This window comes from Accipiter gentilis, chromosome 23 (genome assembly GCF_929443795.1).
Source record: "Accipiter gentilis chromosome 23, bAccGen1.1, whole genome shotgun sequence".
Taxonomy (NCBI): domain Eukaryota; kingdom Metazoa; phylum Chordata; class Aves; order Accipitriformes; family Accipitridae; genus Astur; species Astur gentilis.
The window spans coordinates 24407684-24425399 of NC_064902.1; the positions used below are offsets into that span (position 1 = coordinate 24407684).

The following is a 17716-nucleotide window of genomic DNA, read 5'->3' on the forward strand; positions in this document are numbered from 1 at the left end:
TGCTCCCACGCAGGACTTGGCAATTAGCTAGCCCACATAAACCAGGAGCAGAAACACATCAGCTGAGCCTCACCACACTCTACAAAATCTAAGAGTTATCTTCCTGACTTTTAAATAAAATAAATTACATTTTGCAAATGTAATAAAATGCCTCTCAAAAATCACACAAAACACAGTAAAGAACAAAAAGCTTTCCCCCTTACTTGAAGATGGTAGATGATCATTTTCAAGTCAGGGTACTTCAAGCACTGTGTCACATAGCTTGTGACAGAGGCTCCTGAAACCAAAGAGCTTAGGAGAAATCATTGCCATATTCCTTCCGTCCCTCCTTACTGTGGGTCTCCTTAGCACAGCTGCTTATTGCCCACCCAGCTGCCCACACCCCCTGCATGCTTGCCAGGTCTTGAGATTTAGCATCTGGTAACCCAAACTATTTTGGACACGTTTCATCGATGATCAGCCAAAGAGCGCAAACCCTCCATTCTTTTCTCATATAAAATAAGGGGAAAACATAACCACCCTCAAGAACAGCCCACTCAGCCCACCAGAATACTTACCACAGATCTACACATGCTTTACCCCCCACTTGTACTCCCTACCCTCCTCAGGGCTAGCAAATGTCAAGACATGAGTTAAACAGAAGTCTCTTTTCAAAGAAATTACTTGTATTTTATTGGCAGGAACACAGTAGCAGCAGAAGGCTCATTCTCCTGTCTGTCTCATTAGTACTTTTAGCTTCAAGGTAATACAAAGTCACAGTTGTCCTACTCAGGCAGTTGCATAAGACCTTAAAGACATGGGGGTTTTTCCTACCCCTGTCCCAGGGCTTTTTGCAGAATCCTCTTTATTTTACTGTGTATTTTACACAGCTCAATCTAAGATAAATTAAACCAGAGACTACATTCTTGGCAGGGAGATGGCATAGAAATGCAGCTGTCTAGCCTGTCCACATAATTTGTGGTTCACTTTCACTCCTGTATCATCACAGGTAGAGGAAAGGCTTTCCCAGCTAACATCAACGATGGACAAACCACACATCCCACTCTTATCCACTACTACTTTGATAAGAGTCCTCTGCATCCTGAGGGTCACGATGAAGTTGGTATCATCCAGCCAAAAACAGCCAGCAGAAGTACACAAGCGGTCATTAATCTCTTCACCTTCAATTCACTGCTCCATCATCCCTTCAACCTGCACACCATTCACTTGCTGAGCTCTCCAAGAGTGCAAAGCCTGCACAGCTGCCCAGGTGCTCATCAGCTTTCTCCCTGACCTGCTGCCATTCTCACAACCACCACCTGCCAAGCCCCAGCCTGCTGCATTGCCAGAAGTCCTACCCAAAAAAAAGGCAACTGCAAAAAAAATGTTACCATCTACAGGCTCTGACAAACTGGGACAGCTTACAAAAAATGGAAAATCTTAAAGGAAAGGCAGCATTTCTCTAACAATGAATAGAGGAGATGGGTTCACCTCTATGAGATACTCTGTCCCCACTTCCTAAGTGGGGTAGGGAATACCTTCCCTTCCCTTTGTAGCAGGATAACACAAGAGGGAGGTACAGGAATAGGGATAGCTTTTGAGGATGCTGAGGAGTCTAAGAGACTCTACACAGAAAGGCACTAGGATTTTTACTACTGCCATTGCTCAGCAAATGCATGCTCTTTATTTAAATGTCACGGCTCTACAGACTTGATTGTGACACAATTCATTGCACCTGAGGTGACAAAGACTGTGAAAGTTGAACAGCTGTGGTTACTCAACTTGCAAAGTTTTTAACTCAGGAAGAATAAGTAACAGTTGAAATAATTTGGATTGCTATTCCTTTTCTGTAAAGAAAAAAATTTAAAAAAGAAAAGGAAAAAAAAAAGAGGGGACTGTGGGTGATGTACCTACAGAATGTGCACTGCCATAAAACTATTTCTTACAGCACTTTCGTGAAGACACAAGGCCCATCAGAAATGCACCTATGCTCTCAGATTTTACAGCTGAAGACGTTTCAGTATTGGGTAACTACTTAGAAAACTTTTCAGTCTTTTAAGGTAAAGATTTTTCATGTCTAAGAAGAACAACAGGTTAAGACCTGTCTGTACATATATCCTTTAAAAACAAGTTCATGTAAGTCACAAGGTAACCCCACAATTATACTGGTTTAAGATAAGTTCAGCACCCCAAACACTCTGCAGTGGTTATGTTCAAGTCAGATTCAGAAGCTGGATTTGGAGTTTAAATTTCCTGGATTACTGGATGTAATGACCACATCTGTCAGTGGGAATTCACATCTGTCCTAAGACTGACATTCTGCAGTGCAAACAAGCACAATTAAGTGTGGCAGCAAAACTATGCTTTTCTGTCTGCTCATGCCTAGATATGGACTGGAAGTTTTTAAGGTTAATTCCCCGGCTGACACAGACACAGAGTGGTCTAGCTACTGTTGGCATAGGATCAGCTTCACGGGGAATCCAGGAGCAAGTTAATGGGAACATAAACAGAGTGCCTTCACACAGCTCTGTCCCACTCCTGCTTCACATTTGCTGTTCACAAGGGGTACATTTCCATACAGAAGTATCAGAAAGGTCTGACAGCATATCGCTGCTTACCACGGCCATTAGCAGCAATAATTGGTGGACAAAGTATCTCATTTTACTGCAGATAAACGCACAGTATTCTTCAACTTAAAGGTAACAAATTACAGCCTCAGAAGACTTGTCACATCACAGATGGTTACATTCTATAATCAGGTTCAAAAGCAAACAAATTAGTTGCCTTTTATTCCTAATACATTTAGGCAAAGTTTAATCCTCAAAAGGATGCAGCTGGGTGTTCTACCAAAGATGTGCTCTTTTTTTTTTTTTTTTTGACATTTTTTCCCCTTTTTGAACAAGGAATTTATCTTTTGATTATGAAAAAAATGTCTATTTCTTCAGACTCCCCCAGGTTTTCATACAGGCAGCCTACCATTAAAGTAGCTAATCGAAGTCAACACATAGTCTTATCATACTGTTCTTTTGGCTGTTAAGCAACTATTTTTACACAAAAGCCCAGCATCCTATGCTACAGCAAGCTAAATTCTGCATGGCTCAGATAACATAAAACAGATCCATAAGTACAATCATTTAGCATCATATCAGTTTAGTATTCTCATAAAGAACAATACAGCCCCAAAAGGCAAAAATATCTGAACAATTAGCCAGTTGCCTATATTCATTGTCTTCATCTAGAGAACACAACTGATCTCCCTCATCTTTTCAGTGTATTTTCTATTGCTTTTGAGAGCTCTTCCTCTTGTCAAAGTAACACATTCTACTATTTGTAACCACCAATTACATCTGTTTATTTTTCCACAACATGCATTCACTAGCTAAAACATATTTCCCAGTGTGTTCACACTAGCTGAGAACACTCTTAAAATTCAAACTTCACATCAGTTTATCTTTTCAGCAGACTCAAGTCTGATTCATGTATCTTTTTCTTAACATTTCTTTCTCAGGAATTATCACAACAGTACAGCTTATAGTACCCCAAATTCTCTGAAGCAGACTTCAGTAGTCTTATCTGTCCCTCAGGAAGGCTACCAGGCCAAAACACATGTTTGGAGGTGGGCCTGGACCCGAACAGACTGCAAACCCAAGCAAGGGGCAGTTGACCAATTCTGATAAAGCCTGGAGGGAGGAAAGCAGCTCTGTGGCCAGCAGAAGCAGGCAGCAGACACAGAGCAAAAGCCTCAGAGTGCAAAGCTCGGCATTTTTGCAATGTGTCCTGTACATAAGGATAGACTTCTGAACTCAGGAGAGTTGCTCCAGAGCTGACGGGACAGATTACCCAGATAGAAGACCATCTCACGTCAAATGCAAGTTGTTAATATTTGCATGAAGGCAGCCAGAATAGAGAAATCTTCCGAACAGAAATTTCAGGTTCTCTAATAACAGGTGTCTCAATAAAATACGATCTGGTATAAAACAAAGAGAGAAAATGAAAAAACAATACAAAACCCAAAATCTATCCTAACAATAATTTGATAATAAAGGTTGCTTTAATTACACCACTGGTCTACAAATAATCATACAGAGTTTTTCCTCGTGTTGAAGGATAAAGACTTACAAATAGACTTTCCAAAGGGATCTGATCTTGGCACAGAATTAATGGAAAGAACACTAGGACGAGAATATGAAAACTTGTTTGCCAAAACACACATGAAATCTCTGTGTGCCTTTTTTTTTTTTTGGTGGGAAAATACAGAAAATGCTAGTACTAAATTCAAAAGAGAAGCGAAAAGTCCCAGACTGGCTCTTCCCAGAATGTGGTATTTTGGGCCTGCTGAGCAGCTTCACTGGCTGTGTGATGACATCTAGTGGTCCCGCCAGACGGGCACCCCAAACCCGGGCACCCCCAAACCCAGGCACCCCAGGGATGGAAGAGCCAGAGCGCTGCAGGCACTCTTTGCACAGCCATGGGCTCTCTGACAGTACCTTTATCAACTGCCACTCTACTCCCTCAATGCCAGAGCAAATTACTCAATTTCTCCTTATTCACAGAAATTCTGATAGTTGTTACAGGAGTGATTCAGACAAGCATGACTAGGGTGGAAGATTTATCCATCATTCAGACACAGACAGCAGTCGAGAGAAAGCGTGCAGTTGATGGAGAAGTCCACATCCTACCCATCACCAGACTGTCCCGCTCACTTAGAAACTGATTGTACTGGTAAACCTCAGTACAACACAATTTTCAAAAAGCTCTGCATTTTGTATGCAGTTTTCAACATTATCTATTATACCATTAAGAATTTAACAGACTACTATCAGTTCTGAAAGGTTATAGCAGATACAATTTTACCTTCCTGGCACAAAAAGAGTAAATGCATTACAGCCGACAAACCTCAGTTTAAGAGCACAAGCAGCACCCTTTGAAGGCTGAAAAGTGAATCAACAAGATGTTAGGAAGTCCTAACATGCACTGTTATAACCACTACCCAAATCCCTCTCTGAGAGCCATCCTCTTTAATCGCTGCCTTGGGTTAGGACAGAAAGTTACACTTCTTTTAGTTTAACTAAAAATGGATGGTCATCTTAATACGCTGTACACAGCATGCTCTCTCTGCCAGGCATGCTTTAATAACAGTACAAACACCTTGTGAAATTTTTTTCTTCAGATCTGCAAGACCCACAAAAAAAATTTCATTGTCCTCCTCCATCAAGATCCTGGTTCCCATTTTATGGTCTGCTTACTTCTGCCTTGCTGAAGCAGCTATGAAGTAGAGAGAGTAGGTGTGAATGTAGTGCTTCCACCTAAATAAATTCTGGGGAACAGATGGAGTTGTGAATCTTCCTAGGAACAACTCACATAGGACAGTCCTAACTGTACTAAAGGACAATTTCTCTCCTTAAAATTCCTTCTCCAGTCTTCCTGGAAGTTCAATCAGCATATTAGAAATGACAGTACCTGCTCTCTTGAGCACCCAGAGTAGATGTGTTTATTCCTCTGACTCACTAGCTGTCAGGTAACCCTGATAAGGAAACTAAGATATAAACTTGAAAGTAAAAATGTATGCATGAAAACAGATAGTTTTCAGTAAGGAATAATTTTGTACTTATGCAAGTATAACTAATTTCTGTTGCTAAATTTTCTAACAAGGTGATGCAGAAACTGACAATTTTTAATCAAAATAATCTCTTTATGAGAGGACAATGAAATTAATTCCAAAATAACCCCAAAACTTAACACTTATTATTTTTGAAGACACTGGCCTCATTGCAACTGATAAAAACATTGTTCATAAAGGAAAGATGGCACAAATCGTACTCCCCGTCTTGCCCTCCCGACCTGGTCAGAGTGATGAATTCTGCCTGCAAAGCACAGCACAGGCAGCAGAGATAAAGCTGAGCAAAGGTTGCTCTCACCCTGGCAGTAGCCTATGGGCATAACTGATCAGAGCAATGCACTCCCTTAACTCCCTCGCTGCTTAGGATCTTCATGTGCACTTGAACACAAGGGCAGGGCAACGTGAATTCAGACCTATCAAAGACTATTCAAAACTGCTCCTCTACCCTTTCACACAGACTATAACATTAATGGGCCATAATGAACGACACATCTTCACTTTTGCTGGGAAACATCAGAGTCCACCACTTTACAGGGAGGAAGCAGGACTCCCAAGACAATGCTCACTGAGCAGAAATGATCACGAAGGCTCTAATTCTGCAAACACGTGTGCACAGGCTAAATGTTTAGCAAAAGTATAAATGGGATCAGCACTCAGGTTTATTTAGAATGATTTCCATTCCATGCACACACTGACCTTGGAGCACAGCTTTTACTTTGCTAAGTACTACCAACATTAACATTTTCTTTCCCTACAGGCCTGACTTCAGAAATGTGTTTGCATTTTGTGAAATACTGAAAAGATTTAAGGCCTAATTTTCATAAATGCTAAACTACCTGAGGCTCAAAGTCAAGTCAGGATGGACTTGAAGAGCTTAGCACATTTCAAAAATCAACCCCTAGACTTTGGATTTGTTTTGGGGAGGACCAAAAGGAAACTTGGGGAAGGAGTAGGGGAGGACAGACAGAAGATTGGTCCTGTACCAGTATCGCCAGGGCAGAAACCAACAATGCTCTTATGATTTAGTGATACTTGTATCACATAACACTCTCCAGGCAAGTAGCATTCCCCTCAAACTCAGGACCATCTTCAAAGTAAATGCAATCCCAGGCTGAAAGAGGCACAAACACAGGGTGCCCAGCACCTGAAGTGACACAAGATTTACTTGCTATCTATATTCCCCTTATTACTCTGCCTTATTAAAGCAGTTATCTTAGTAAGCCACTTCTCGTTGGGCCTTTCTTACCAAGATCCAGCAAGAAGCCTGCACTGGCTCTCTCCCACCTCACCCCCCACCTAGTGCAGAACAGGACACTACAGCTTTTGTCTTATTGATTTAACTTTATGTTGTGAAATTGATTGAACTCCAAGTCACAAAGATTATTAAACTACTTTGACTGGTAAGATTTATACTGATCCATTAAAGCAGTCAAAAAAAATTAACTTTTAAGATTCAATATCATAATGGATCCAAGTCAGCACTACTTGTTCCCTACAAAATTAGACATTACAAAAAGAAAAAAAAAATAGTAATCCATTTATCACTAGGAAACACCAAGGACAGAGTTCAAGCTAAAATAATGGAACTGTAGAATTTCAATTCTTCAAATAAAATCAATTCAATCTAATAGTGGTCATACAGAAGACTAGAACTTCATCACAGAGAAAGTCTGTCAAAAAAGCAAGCCATAAACCGAACTATGCTCCCTATCACTTACAAAGCCAAGAATCTCATTGACTTCAAGCTCCAAGTTCATTTCAGAGAAAAAGATGATAGTGTATTTGTCTCCCATTGACACAGGAATACCTGCAAAATACCTAGCAAATCATTGAGCTGCTTCTAATCAAAAGACAACACAGAGGTAATACAGGAAATCTCATATATCTAGTGGTAAGCATTTACCAAGTCATGCTTATTCTGTTGTTCCTGTTTTTCAAAGGGATGAGGAGATAAAAAATGAATTAAAACCAGAAAAGAAGATAAGAAATCCAGGTGAAAACACAATACTCCATTACTTCTCTCATCCAGGAACACTCACATTTGGAGTCCCTCAATACCTGCATTTTTCCCATCCAATGACTTCACCAAGAGAATTTGCTTGCAAGTTGACCATTACCACCAGACAAAATCCTTCTGTTCAGAATTTCCCCTGCACACACAGGAAGGATCTTAGAAGAAAAGCCTTATTACCATTATTTTCCCCGTAGAATCCTGGCACATCTCCTTGACTTTCTACATGTTGGAAGAGACTGTAACTTAAACAGCAGCTAACCAGAAGCAAAACCAAATTAAGCTTACACAACCCCAACACATCACGTGAGTGGACAGTAGTAACATTCAGCCAGAAAACTGTGCGATTTTTCCAAAAGTGTTACCATTCATGGCTGACAACATTTCTGTGACACCACAATTTTTTCACTCAGTCCTCACACTTCTTGCTCTGCTCCTCTACAAGGACTCAAAGCCTGGTCACGCAAAGTAAGTCACACCTGCCTTTCCAACTGCCAAACCAGAGAGAGTATTCATAAAATTAGAGTATACCTTGCAGAATTAAAGCTCTTTACTAGTTCATCTAATGTCCGGTTATTTTTCAGGTCAGATTCCGAGACTGCCTATTAAAAAAAGAAAGAAAGAGAAGGGGAAAAAAAAACATTCACATGCAGTGAAAACAACAAGTACCCAGAAAATGTTCAAGTGATCAATAATTTGTTTCTTGGATCAATGCCTCAACTACCCCCCAGTAAAATTGCTATGTGAATGAAGTTGCAAACTAAAATAACTGCCTTAGAATTGTAAGTCTGGGAAATAATAGGTAATAGATAAAACTGAAGCATAAAGCTAAAGCAGCAAACCCCAGTGTACCCAGTCTCCAACAATACTTTATTGTAGCCAGGTTCTAATTATTTTGAAAACCAAACCAAGGACCCCAAGAATGCAATAAGAACCTTAAGGAACAAGGCATGAAAACTGATGAAGGGAAATGTTAATCTTCTGATTATGGAATGAAAATATGAATTACAAGATGGCTTTGTGCATTCAACTGATACTTTTTAAACAATTTCTGATTTTCATCTCTCTGGCTGCCTCTCTCTGCTCTTCTTTTTTACAAAGCTTTTATTAGTCCTGCTCATGCCAATACCTGTGATTTTTAAGAAGGCAGTAGTAAAATGTACTCCATCAAGTAGTCTGCACTTGTTTGAATGTTTAAAAACTGGCAAAGCTACAAATAGATCTGTTTTCCAGTCTTGAAAAGTCTAGTCTGGTTCATGCTTTAGAAAAACAGAAGAAAATTACTTCTATTTTGCCAATATTCCTGAAGTGCCATTCATTGTTTTTAGGCAGCCTACCATTTTTAAGAGTTCAATAAAGCCCAATTGGCTTAAAATAAAAAGTTAGATGAAGGCCTAGAATAAATTACATTCTGTGTTCTTTAATCAAAAAAGGCCTTCAAGTCAGACCTTAATAATCACCCACCTGCAGAGCAGGCCTAACCTGCCTGTAATGCTTTTTACATTTAACCTAATTCTCATGGCAAACGGCTCCTCTCCCTGGCACATAACATAGTCCTCTTATCCCCAAAAAGGCTACATGGTACGGTCAGTGAGTTCTAGGACTAGGTGGTCTGCGGACACTTCTAAAGGCTCCTTGAAAGATGAAGTGATGCCACTCAATCACATAAAATTTAAGTGCTTAAATTTCAGCACTCATATTTTAAATGATGGTCTATTTTAACAAATTAGGAGGCAATCTTAAATGTTTCACAACAGATTGCATACACAGCTCTGAGCCAAAACCCAGGTTTGATGCTCCATCTACTTCTGCCTATGCTGACAGAAGAGGAGCTCTGTACCAGGAGAATTCCAGTTGTAAGAGCACCACACTTTGCCCAAAGAGCTGCTCACCAAAAGGAAAGGTGGTAATATATGACTAGAATTAATTATTTAGCATAGTCCAAAGGGAAAAGGTCCTGAGATGCAACAAAAAAATAAAACAAAAAACAAGCTGAGGGAAAAAAAAAAACCACTTACCACACAGCATGTTGGACACTGAGTTTTGTAGGACAAAAACTTGCGTATACAAAGGGAACAATCTGGAAAAAGGAAGTAGGTCATTTTTAAACAGGCATTCTTCCAAATGCAGTTCAACATCCTTACTAGTAAATTTCCTTTTTGTAAATATATGCAAACTATTCCACAAAACACCAATATTGAAAATACACCATTTTTCCATAGTATTAAATTATAATTGTAGCAAAAAAAAAATATCTGTATTTTATGAAAGCATCTTTCATCATTTAATCTCGGTCCCTCTGTCAAAAGCAGATGTTTACTTTTGTTTCTTTAACACAAGACAAGAAAACCTTAGTCTGCTACCACCACTAAAAAAGCAGTGTTTGCACTGCTCATGCCCCCACCACTGCTTTTTTTTTTTTTTTTTTTTGACATGACTGATGTTGGATCACTTTCATATTCCTGCATAGCCCCAGACAAACTCTCTAACCCCCCTTTTTCCCAGGTGTTTCTTCCCTTTTCCAAAACAATACCATCCTGTTGTTGAGGGAAAAGGTTAAAGAGGATGGGAAACAGTGCTGGAACACTAACTGACAGATGGCTTAAATGTTTCCCAGGAAAAGCAAGTCATACCACCATCACAGGATGGTAGTGTCTTTGGTGAAATATGCCATAAGCTTCATTTTGTCGCAGTATATTCCTGAATTTATTCTACTTTCTCTACTTATCTATAAGCTTTCATAACCACTTCAAGATACAAAAAGTTTCATCACTCTCCAGCAAAACAGATGCTCACTTACTAGATCATTATTGGTCAGAGCCTCAGCACTTAGCACATTTAGCAACAGCTACCTAAGCAGATATATTTCAAAGACTCTGTGAAGGAGTCTGAAAAGCAGCAGGAGCATTCATGCACTAATTCCACACTTAAAACTGCAAATCCATCTAAATACTCAAAAATTACATTATATAGTAAGATGTGATATGGGGGGAAGGAAGACATTAAAAAAAGAAAAATTAACTGAATGAACATGAATCAACTTACAGATCTAGCCTGCCAACATCCGACACCCAGTCACCTTTAGTAAGCAATGGGACTGACGTATGTTTGCAGCCATCGCTGCTCATAGCCAGGGTAGCTGAAGTATGTTCAAGGACAATTAAGCTCTTAATCTTAAAGTTTGTGCCTACGGCTGTCTATGGGCCCAGGCAGAGAAGACAACAGGCTCACAATTCTGTTCCCAGCCCCTTCTACCCCACTCACCTCCTCTTCCAGCGGCTGCTCCCAGCACCAGCTCCATCCCTTGCTGGAGGGCAGCACCCTGATGGCAGAGGCAACAGAATGCAGAGCTCAACCACTGCCTGCCACCAACCCCTGGTTGGTTTCAGCCGTTGGGGTTCCTCAGGAGAGCAGCACATTTTAACACCCCTGTGCCAGCGGTCATACCCACAAGAAGCAGACCTGGCAGTGATAACCTCTTACACTACCTCAGCATGGATGGACAGTGTTTGTACTCTCAGACTGAAAGTGTAAGAAATCTCAGGGCCACAATCCACTCTGCCCCTGGTGAGATGCCCATATTAGAGAAGACATTCATCTTCAGATGCTATTATTATGTGAAAGAAATACAAATGGTACATCTATTCTGTCACTAAAGATACAATCTGAAGCACCGTGAAAGTTAAACACCTGCTGTCAAGAGAGCTACTGGATGCTACCAGTCAGCCAAGAAGGAGCACAGGAGGAATTTTAAGTAGCTATAGGTGCTATAGGTGCAAACAGATTATAGAGATGTCTAGAAGCCCTGCAATAGATCATTAAGAAAAAGAGGAACAGAAAAAAAATTTGCAAGCAAATAATTACTCATTAATGGCAGAGGGCTTTTTGCTGCAATTGTGCAATCTCTGGACTGAAGAGATTACACAGAGACAACTGAGTAGGAAATACTTCACGAAATCTTGATTTATTATAGAGAACTTAGGCTTTCTGCTATTTGCAGGGGGAAATTAAATGTGTGATCTGTTAAAAAAAGAAGGTAGACAGATTCTTTTCAAAGTTAAGGGCCTCTGAACCCAGCTGTGTCACAGGCAGGCTCTAACACCAGCTACTGTAGAGAACTTCCAATGCTCCCCACCATAAATATGCTGTTTTCAATGGTGATAGTTTTGCCAAGCTAAACTAAATTTCATTGCCAAGCTACAATGTCCTCCTTCATGTAAGGAAGAGGAAGTACTATAATTTCTGAACAAAACAATTATAAGCATTTATTTTAATGTGAGAAAAGGCAATGTACTTCTCCCTAATCTCACTCTCAGTAAACTGCTTCACTACCATGTTCCAGCAGATATCAGCCTGAGGCAGACAGAGCAGCATGGAAAACTTTAGTTCATAACACTTAATGCTTTCTGCCATACAGCTTTGCATTTTTTTTCTGCCCTCAAGATGTTACGAAAGATACTTAAATGAAGAATTGTAGGAATAGGTGGCATTTAAGTGCATTAATCCAGACGATGTGTTTGTGCTGTCAGAAGGTTGCAGCTGTAACTGCATAAGAAAAGGCTGCTGGCTGCTTCACAGCTTCCATCCAAAAGAGCCCCTCAGAGGCAAACATCCTTGCTGGCTAAGCCACAAGTAGAACTGCTACATGTTTTATAAAGGAAATGAAGGATTGGTAATCTCTGCTCTACATGCCAGTAAATAACAAATGGTCAAATGACGACTTGTCTCTGAAACTCTAAAGGAGAAAACTCTTTTTTGGGGACATTTTTCAATAGTTTTCTGTCACTTAGCTAAGGTGCAAGAGGATTTTGACAGCCCATAGGGCCCACAAGGTCATTCTCCAGTCTTGTGTTTCCTGGATAGATGTATGAAGACCAAACCATTCACTCAAAATGTCTTTGAGTGCGCCTTCTTCGGCCCTACCTGTCTGCCTTAATCTGTCAACTGAATGACAAGCCAGACTTAAATGGAGTCACAGGGCCAAGACATACTCCCATCACAGCCACCCCTGTACTCCCTAGAATGTATGGCAAGGTGCGTTTACATGAAATGTGTTAATTCTAAATTCCACATAATCACAGGATAGAGGGAAGAATGACCTCCCCGCCCCTCTGTTGGCTTGCCACAAGTGCCCCATTTACCTTTGATCCTACTCGAGCAATTTTTATTAAAACTGACGTTTCTGTGCAATTTTTATTAAAACTTCAGTAAATTTAAACTGCAGCCACCCAGTCAACAGTGATGTATTATTGACCCTCCATAAAATACTTTAAACGCAGGGTAGGAGGCACAGATTTACAATGAAAAGGAAGTAACAGTTCTGTGTTGACCTCTATGAATTTAGTCAGTACTCATGAAGTTAGGACAGCCGACAGCAGGATGGGGCGAGCACCGCAAGAGCAAGGAATTTCCAGACAGCCCTTGCGGCGCGAGAAGGAATCGTGCTCCTACCGCCATACTTACAGTTATGTGAGCACTGGGGAATCATCATCGCGATGCTGAAGTAATCAAAGCATATCCCACACCGCAACAGGTCATCCACTGCCTGCAACAGAAAGCCGAGGTCACCGCATAGCTCACGGGGGGACATCCTGGGCCAACGGCAGGCTAGCGAGCGCCCGCTTCCAGCCCCGTCGTCCGTGCCTGTACGTTCTCACACCGCGCACGTCAAGGCAAATCGCCGGCACCAGGCGAGGGCGGAATTCAGTCTCAGGGCCCTCACGGCCGGGAGCCCCGCGGCGGGGCCGGGCCGGGCCGGGCCGGGGCCCGCTGACGGCCGGCGCTCAGCCCCGCGCGGGGGCACGGCGGGGCCCGGAGGAGCGGGCCGGGCCCTCGTCCCGCCGCCGGGGAGAGCCGCGGAGGGCCTCCCCCGGCCGGCCTGCCGCCCGCCAGCCGCGCACCTCACAGGGCAGAGCGGGCTGCGGTGCCGGCGCGGCTCCGCCTGAGGCCGGGCCGCTCCCCGGCCGCCCCGCTGACACCCCGCCCGCCAATCTCGCTCGCCCTCCCGCCGCGCCTCACGCACCTTCAGCGAGGACAGGCTCGCCGGCCACGGCGGCTCGGGCACCGGCAGCGCCAGGGCCATGGCGGCCCGACCCTCGCCTCACGCCCGGCCCGGCCCGGCAGCCAGTCCAAATCCCCCGCGCTGAGCCCTGCGCGCCGCCACGGCCGCGCTTCCGGCGGCGCTGCGGCTGCCGGGAGCTGTAGTCCGGGTGGCGGGGCCGGGGCTCGGGCAGAGCCAGAGGCCGAGGCCGAGCCAGAGCCGAGCCAGGGCCAGGGCCAGGGGCAGGCCGCCTCGCCGGGCCGCGGCGGAGCCCGCCGGCGCCTCAAGCCCATCTCCCACCGGTGCCGCTTGCTTTGCAACGCCCGTTTTGGTTCACCTCAGTAGCCTCCATCCCCAGTAAGCGGCCTTCCGGGGCCTCTTTCCACACAGGTGTTCCAAGGGAACAGCAGAAAACGAAGGTGTCGACGCAAAACCCGCACCAGGGGCGAGGCCGACGAGGAGCACGGCCGTCGGCTGGTCATCGAACCCCGGGGCCCGGCTTCAGGAAGCGGCTCCCAGGGAGACGTGCCCAGCCGCACCCCCGGGCATGGCAGGAACCCGGTACGGAGCCTGGGAGAAGCCTCTCGAAAGCACGAACTTCTCATCTCACGGCTAGAACACGTTCCGCTTGTATCTTCTAATGATGTTCAGTTGAACACCCACTTGGGAAATTTTAAAATCCTGTGGAAGAGTATTAACTGAAGTAATTTTTCAGCACCAAATGCATTTTCTACCAGGCATTTTCAGTACCTTCCTCTCCCCTTTTTAATGCACCTGTGGAAGTTACGTCATGACACAGACATCCCCAAAGTTGATTGACAGTTGGACTCGATGATCCTAAAGGTCTTTTCCAACCTAAACAATTCTATGATTCTGTGAAAGCAGCCAAAATAATGGCACTGATTTGTATGCATTTGCTGTGTTCATTGAACTCCCATGGGCAGCTTGTGGATGCAATGCAATTCTCAACCACTGTGATAAGTTGTTTACTCGGGTGACAAAGGAGGTGTGTCATTGAGTGATCCCATAAGCTAGATGTGAGTCTTCACCCGTAACTTCCAGGAGATATTAATTTAAAAAACATCTAAGACACTATGTCAATGAGATTTGGAAAAACAGCCCCCCCCCCAGCTTCCCTTCTGCAGTTAACTCACTCCACCACCTCACAATCAGTCCTGTTTTCTGTTTACATTTCTCCGCACAGGTGTACGTCAGCCCTTTGCTATGGGAACGACCTTCCGCATAGGCATGCACAGGGCTGTGTTGGGTTGCCATGGAAATGAGCATCATCATCATCACCTCTGTCCTGGGCATGGCCAGATTTGACTCTCTGATTTCTGCAGAGGAGACATTGCAAAACCCAGGCTAAAAATACATGGCCTTATGGATGAAAACCAAAAAAATGGCAGGTAGCAATGGTCATGGCTGCGTACTGCCCGTGTGGCTTCAGAAGGTTTAATAATTGCCTGGGTGTTTGGGGGAACTAAGCAAATTGCCAAAGTCACGTAGGATAAAATTGCAAAACAAATTGCACTGTCTTGGTGCAATTCAAATTTCAGAAGCCAGCCGCATACCAAGGCCATCCCGCAGTGTGCAGGTAGTGCCCATCACACAGGGTGCTCACTGAAGGGGAACGGCATCAGTCCTCTTGCAGATGGTCCACTGCAATGCACTGATACACTTCACTCCATACTGCACACTGTTACGAATATTCCTGTTGATTAAATTCGTTGTAGCAGAGGTTTTTACACACACACACTGCATATTTAACTATTTTCTATATTAGTCTGCAGAACAATAATGCCTCCCTTTGCTTCCTTCATTTCACAGGTTTGTTTTAAGCACTTCACTTTTGTAGCTGCTGATGACTCAAATGTGCTGTTATCTGAAACCCATGCGCATGCATGCCTGGTCTTTCTTATGAGTTTTTGTAGCAGTGTAATTTCCACGGTCTTACTCCTGATTTGTGCTATTCTGATTTTTGAATCAGATAAAGTAAAGTCAAGCTCCATGAACTGGCACTCAATAATTCTTATATATATATATATAAAAGGTACTCCATGACCCACACGATGGAGAAGGTCAGAAGAAATGATCATAATGGACTCTCCTGGCCTTACGCATTATGAATCTCTGAATTTATATATTTGAATGGATCTGATTACTGTCTGACACTTGCGAAAAGTGCTAGAATTCACAGAATAATTTCATTGCCATTTAAGTGCCCATTATTTTCACCTTAAAGAATCCATTTCTTCTGCTTTCTCTGTGAGCTGTGAAAAATTAATGTATCAATCTCTTATGGTTCTTTTTCAATTTTCTCTTCTTCCTCTTCCTTTATGCACTCTGCAGATCTTGTTCCAGGTTTGCACACTTTTCTGACATGAGCTTATTGGTGGGCAATTAACTCCTCCTCCCCAGGAACGGACACAAGCATTTCATTACTACAGCAACATGTTTATTTTTTATTTTGGTAGACTGGTGAATAGCAAAGGGCAATGAGTTTACAGCTGAGCACCATCCAAACAGGCTGCTACTGAATAAAAATCAACTTAAACTATTTCCATCGTAAAAGCACCACATCAAAAAAACCGGCAAACCTGTGCTTTCACCTGAATTGTTCTCCATTATATCAAAAAAAAGTATGACTCAGAGAGCATCCACCTTCTTAGGCAGCGTGGCCAAATTATACCCTCAGCCTGCAGTGAGGGGGTGAGCTCAGGGCTGTGGGTTGCTCCCTCTCATGGGCAGCGTTTAGCAGAGCCATCCTGCAGTGTCTCTGGTTTGCGGTGGCTCTGTGCCGGGGGATCTGGAGACACATGACGGGGTGGCAGGGATGGAGCTGGGGGCCGTCTCAGCTGGGGGTCTCACCCCACAGAGGGGCAGTTGTCATTTAGAAGCAGCAAAGGACATTGCAGTTGGAGCTGTCCGGCGGAGCCATGGATGCCCCCCAGTCTTGGCAGCTAAAAAGAGCGTGGTTCTTTGCGAGCATTTTCCCCGTGGGCCACAGTCCTGTGGGCTGTCCTGCAGCAGCTCTCCTACCATGGGGAGAGGCACTGGGAAGCCTCTCACCCCCCTCCAGCCGTACCGGACTGCCGGGAGAATTTGGACAGGCAAAATGCTCCTGCCTGCTCGGTTGGAGCCTGCCTGAGCATGGCGGGTCCCAGGGAGCAGACTTAAACCCAAGAACTCCTGCAGAGTGAGGACAGTTATCCTCCTCCATAGGAATGCTTCCCGCTGTTTTATTGGCACTTTGGACTTTGGTGTAGCAGTATTAAACTGGTTTATTTTGCTGAACTACTAAGTTACAACTTGTTATTTTACACAGAACACCAAAACAGAGAACATACACCCTCCTCCCAACCCCCTGAAATACTCATTTAAATTAAAATACAAGTAGGAACCAACCTGCATTGCTGTAAGCTTAATGCCCTGTTCTGTTAGCAGAGAGAAATGTATGGAAAAGCTTAGTATGAGGTGGAGAAGCCTGACACAAAGCAAATCTCCAAAAGCTACTTATTTTCATATGTACTGTTGAGACAAAGAAAATATTTAAGTGGACTTTTACATAGTCCCCAGCTGGTTGCTCACAACTAAATAATGTAAAAAGTGCTTGTTCCCAAATGGTGCTCCAGCTTCAGCACTGCTTACAGAACTGTTGTTTTTCTCTGACAGACAAATGGCTCGTCTTCAGCTGCCCATAGTAGATTGCTCTTGAAATGAAATACTGCACTAAGATCTGCCTCTCATATGTATGTGTCACCGGACATACTTTGTGATAGAAATACAAATGCACCATGGAAACAAGCCTCTGGGACACAAGGATGTAGATTGGATGAAAATCTGCAGAAGAACATATTGTACTTAAAAAAAACCAAAAAAATCAAAGCCCAAACCATAGAACATTTTTAATTGATTGTTTCTAAATATTTTCCGAGATTCCTTAACATTCAAAGCAGTGGAAAGTTTCTCATCAAGTCATTCCCAACTAAAAAGAGGAGAAGAGCCTGAATACCATGAATAAGATTGTTCAAAAACATTTAGCATTGACCTAACTCTGCCCTTA

At 43.2% G+C, this 17716-nt stretch overlaps 1 protein-coding gene across 8 annotated transcripts in view; it reads right to left on the minus strand.

The window, feature by feature from the left end:
• RAD18 (RAD18 E3 ubiquitin protein ligase) overlaps positions 1–13742 on the minus strand; it is a 63548-nt gene extending 49806 nt beyond the window's left edge. For all 8 annotated transcript variants that reach the window (XR_007509312.1, XR_007509311.1, XR_007509310.1 and 5 more), the window contains exons 1-4: positions 13633–13742; positions 13074–13155; positions 9629–9690; positions 8142–8212 (exon numbers count right to left, since the gene is read on the minus strand). Coding sequence is in view for 5 of the 8 variants with exons in the window: in XM_049826803.1 (XP_049682760.1) it covers positions 8142–8212; positions 9629–9690; positions 13074–13155; positions 13633–13692 (275 nt within the window). In the remaining 3 variants the exon portion in view is untranslated. The remainder of the gene's footprint in view (positions 1–8141; positions 8213–9628; positions 9691–13073; positions 13156–13632) is intronic.
• Positions 13743–17716: the final 3974 nt, after the last annotated feature.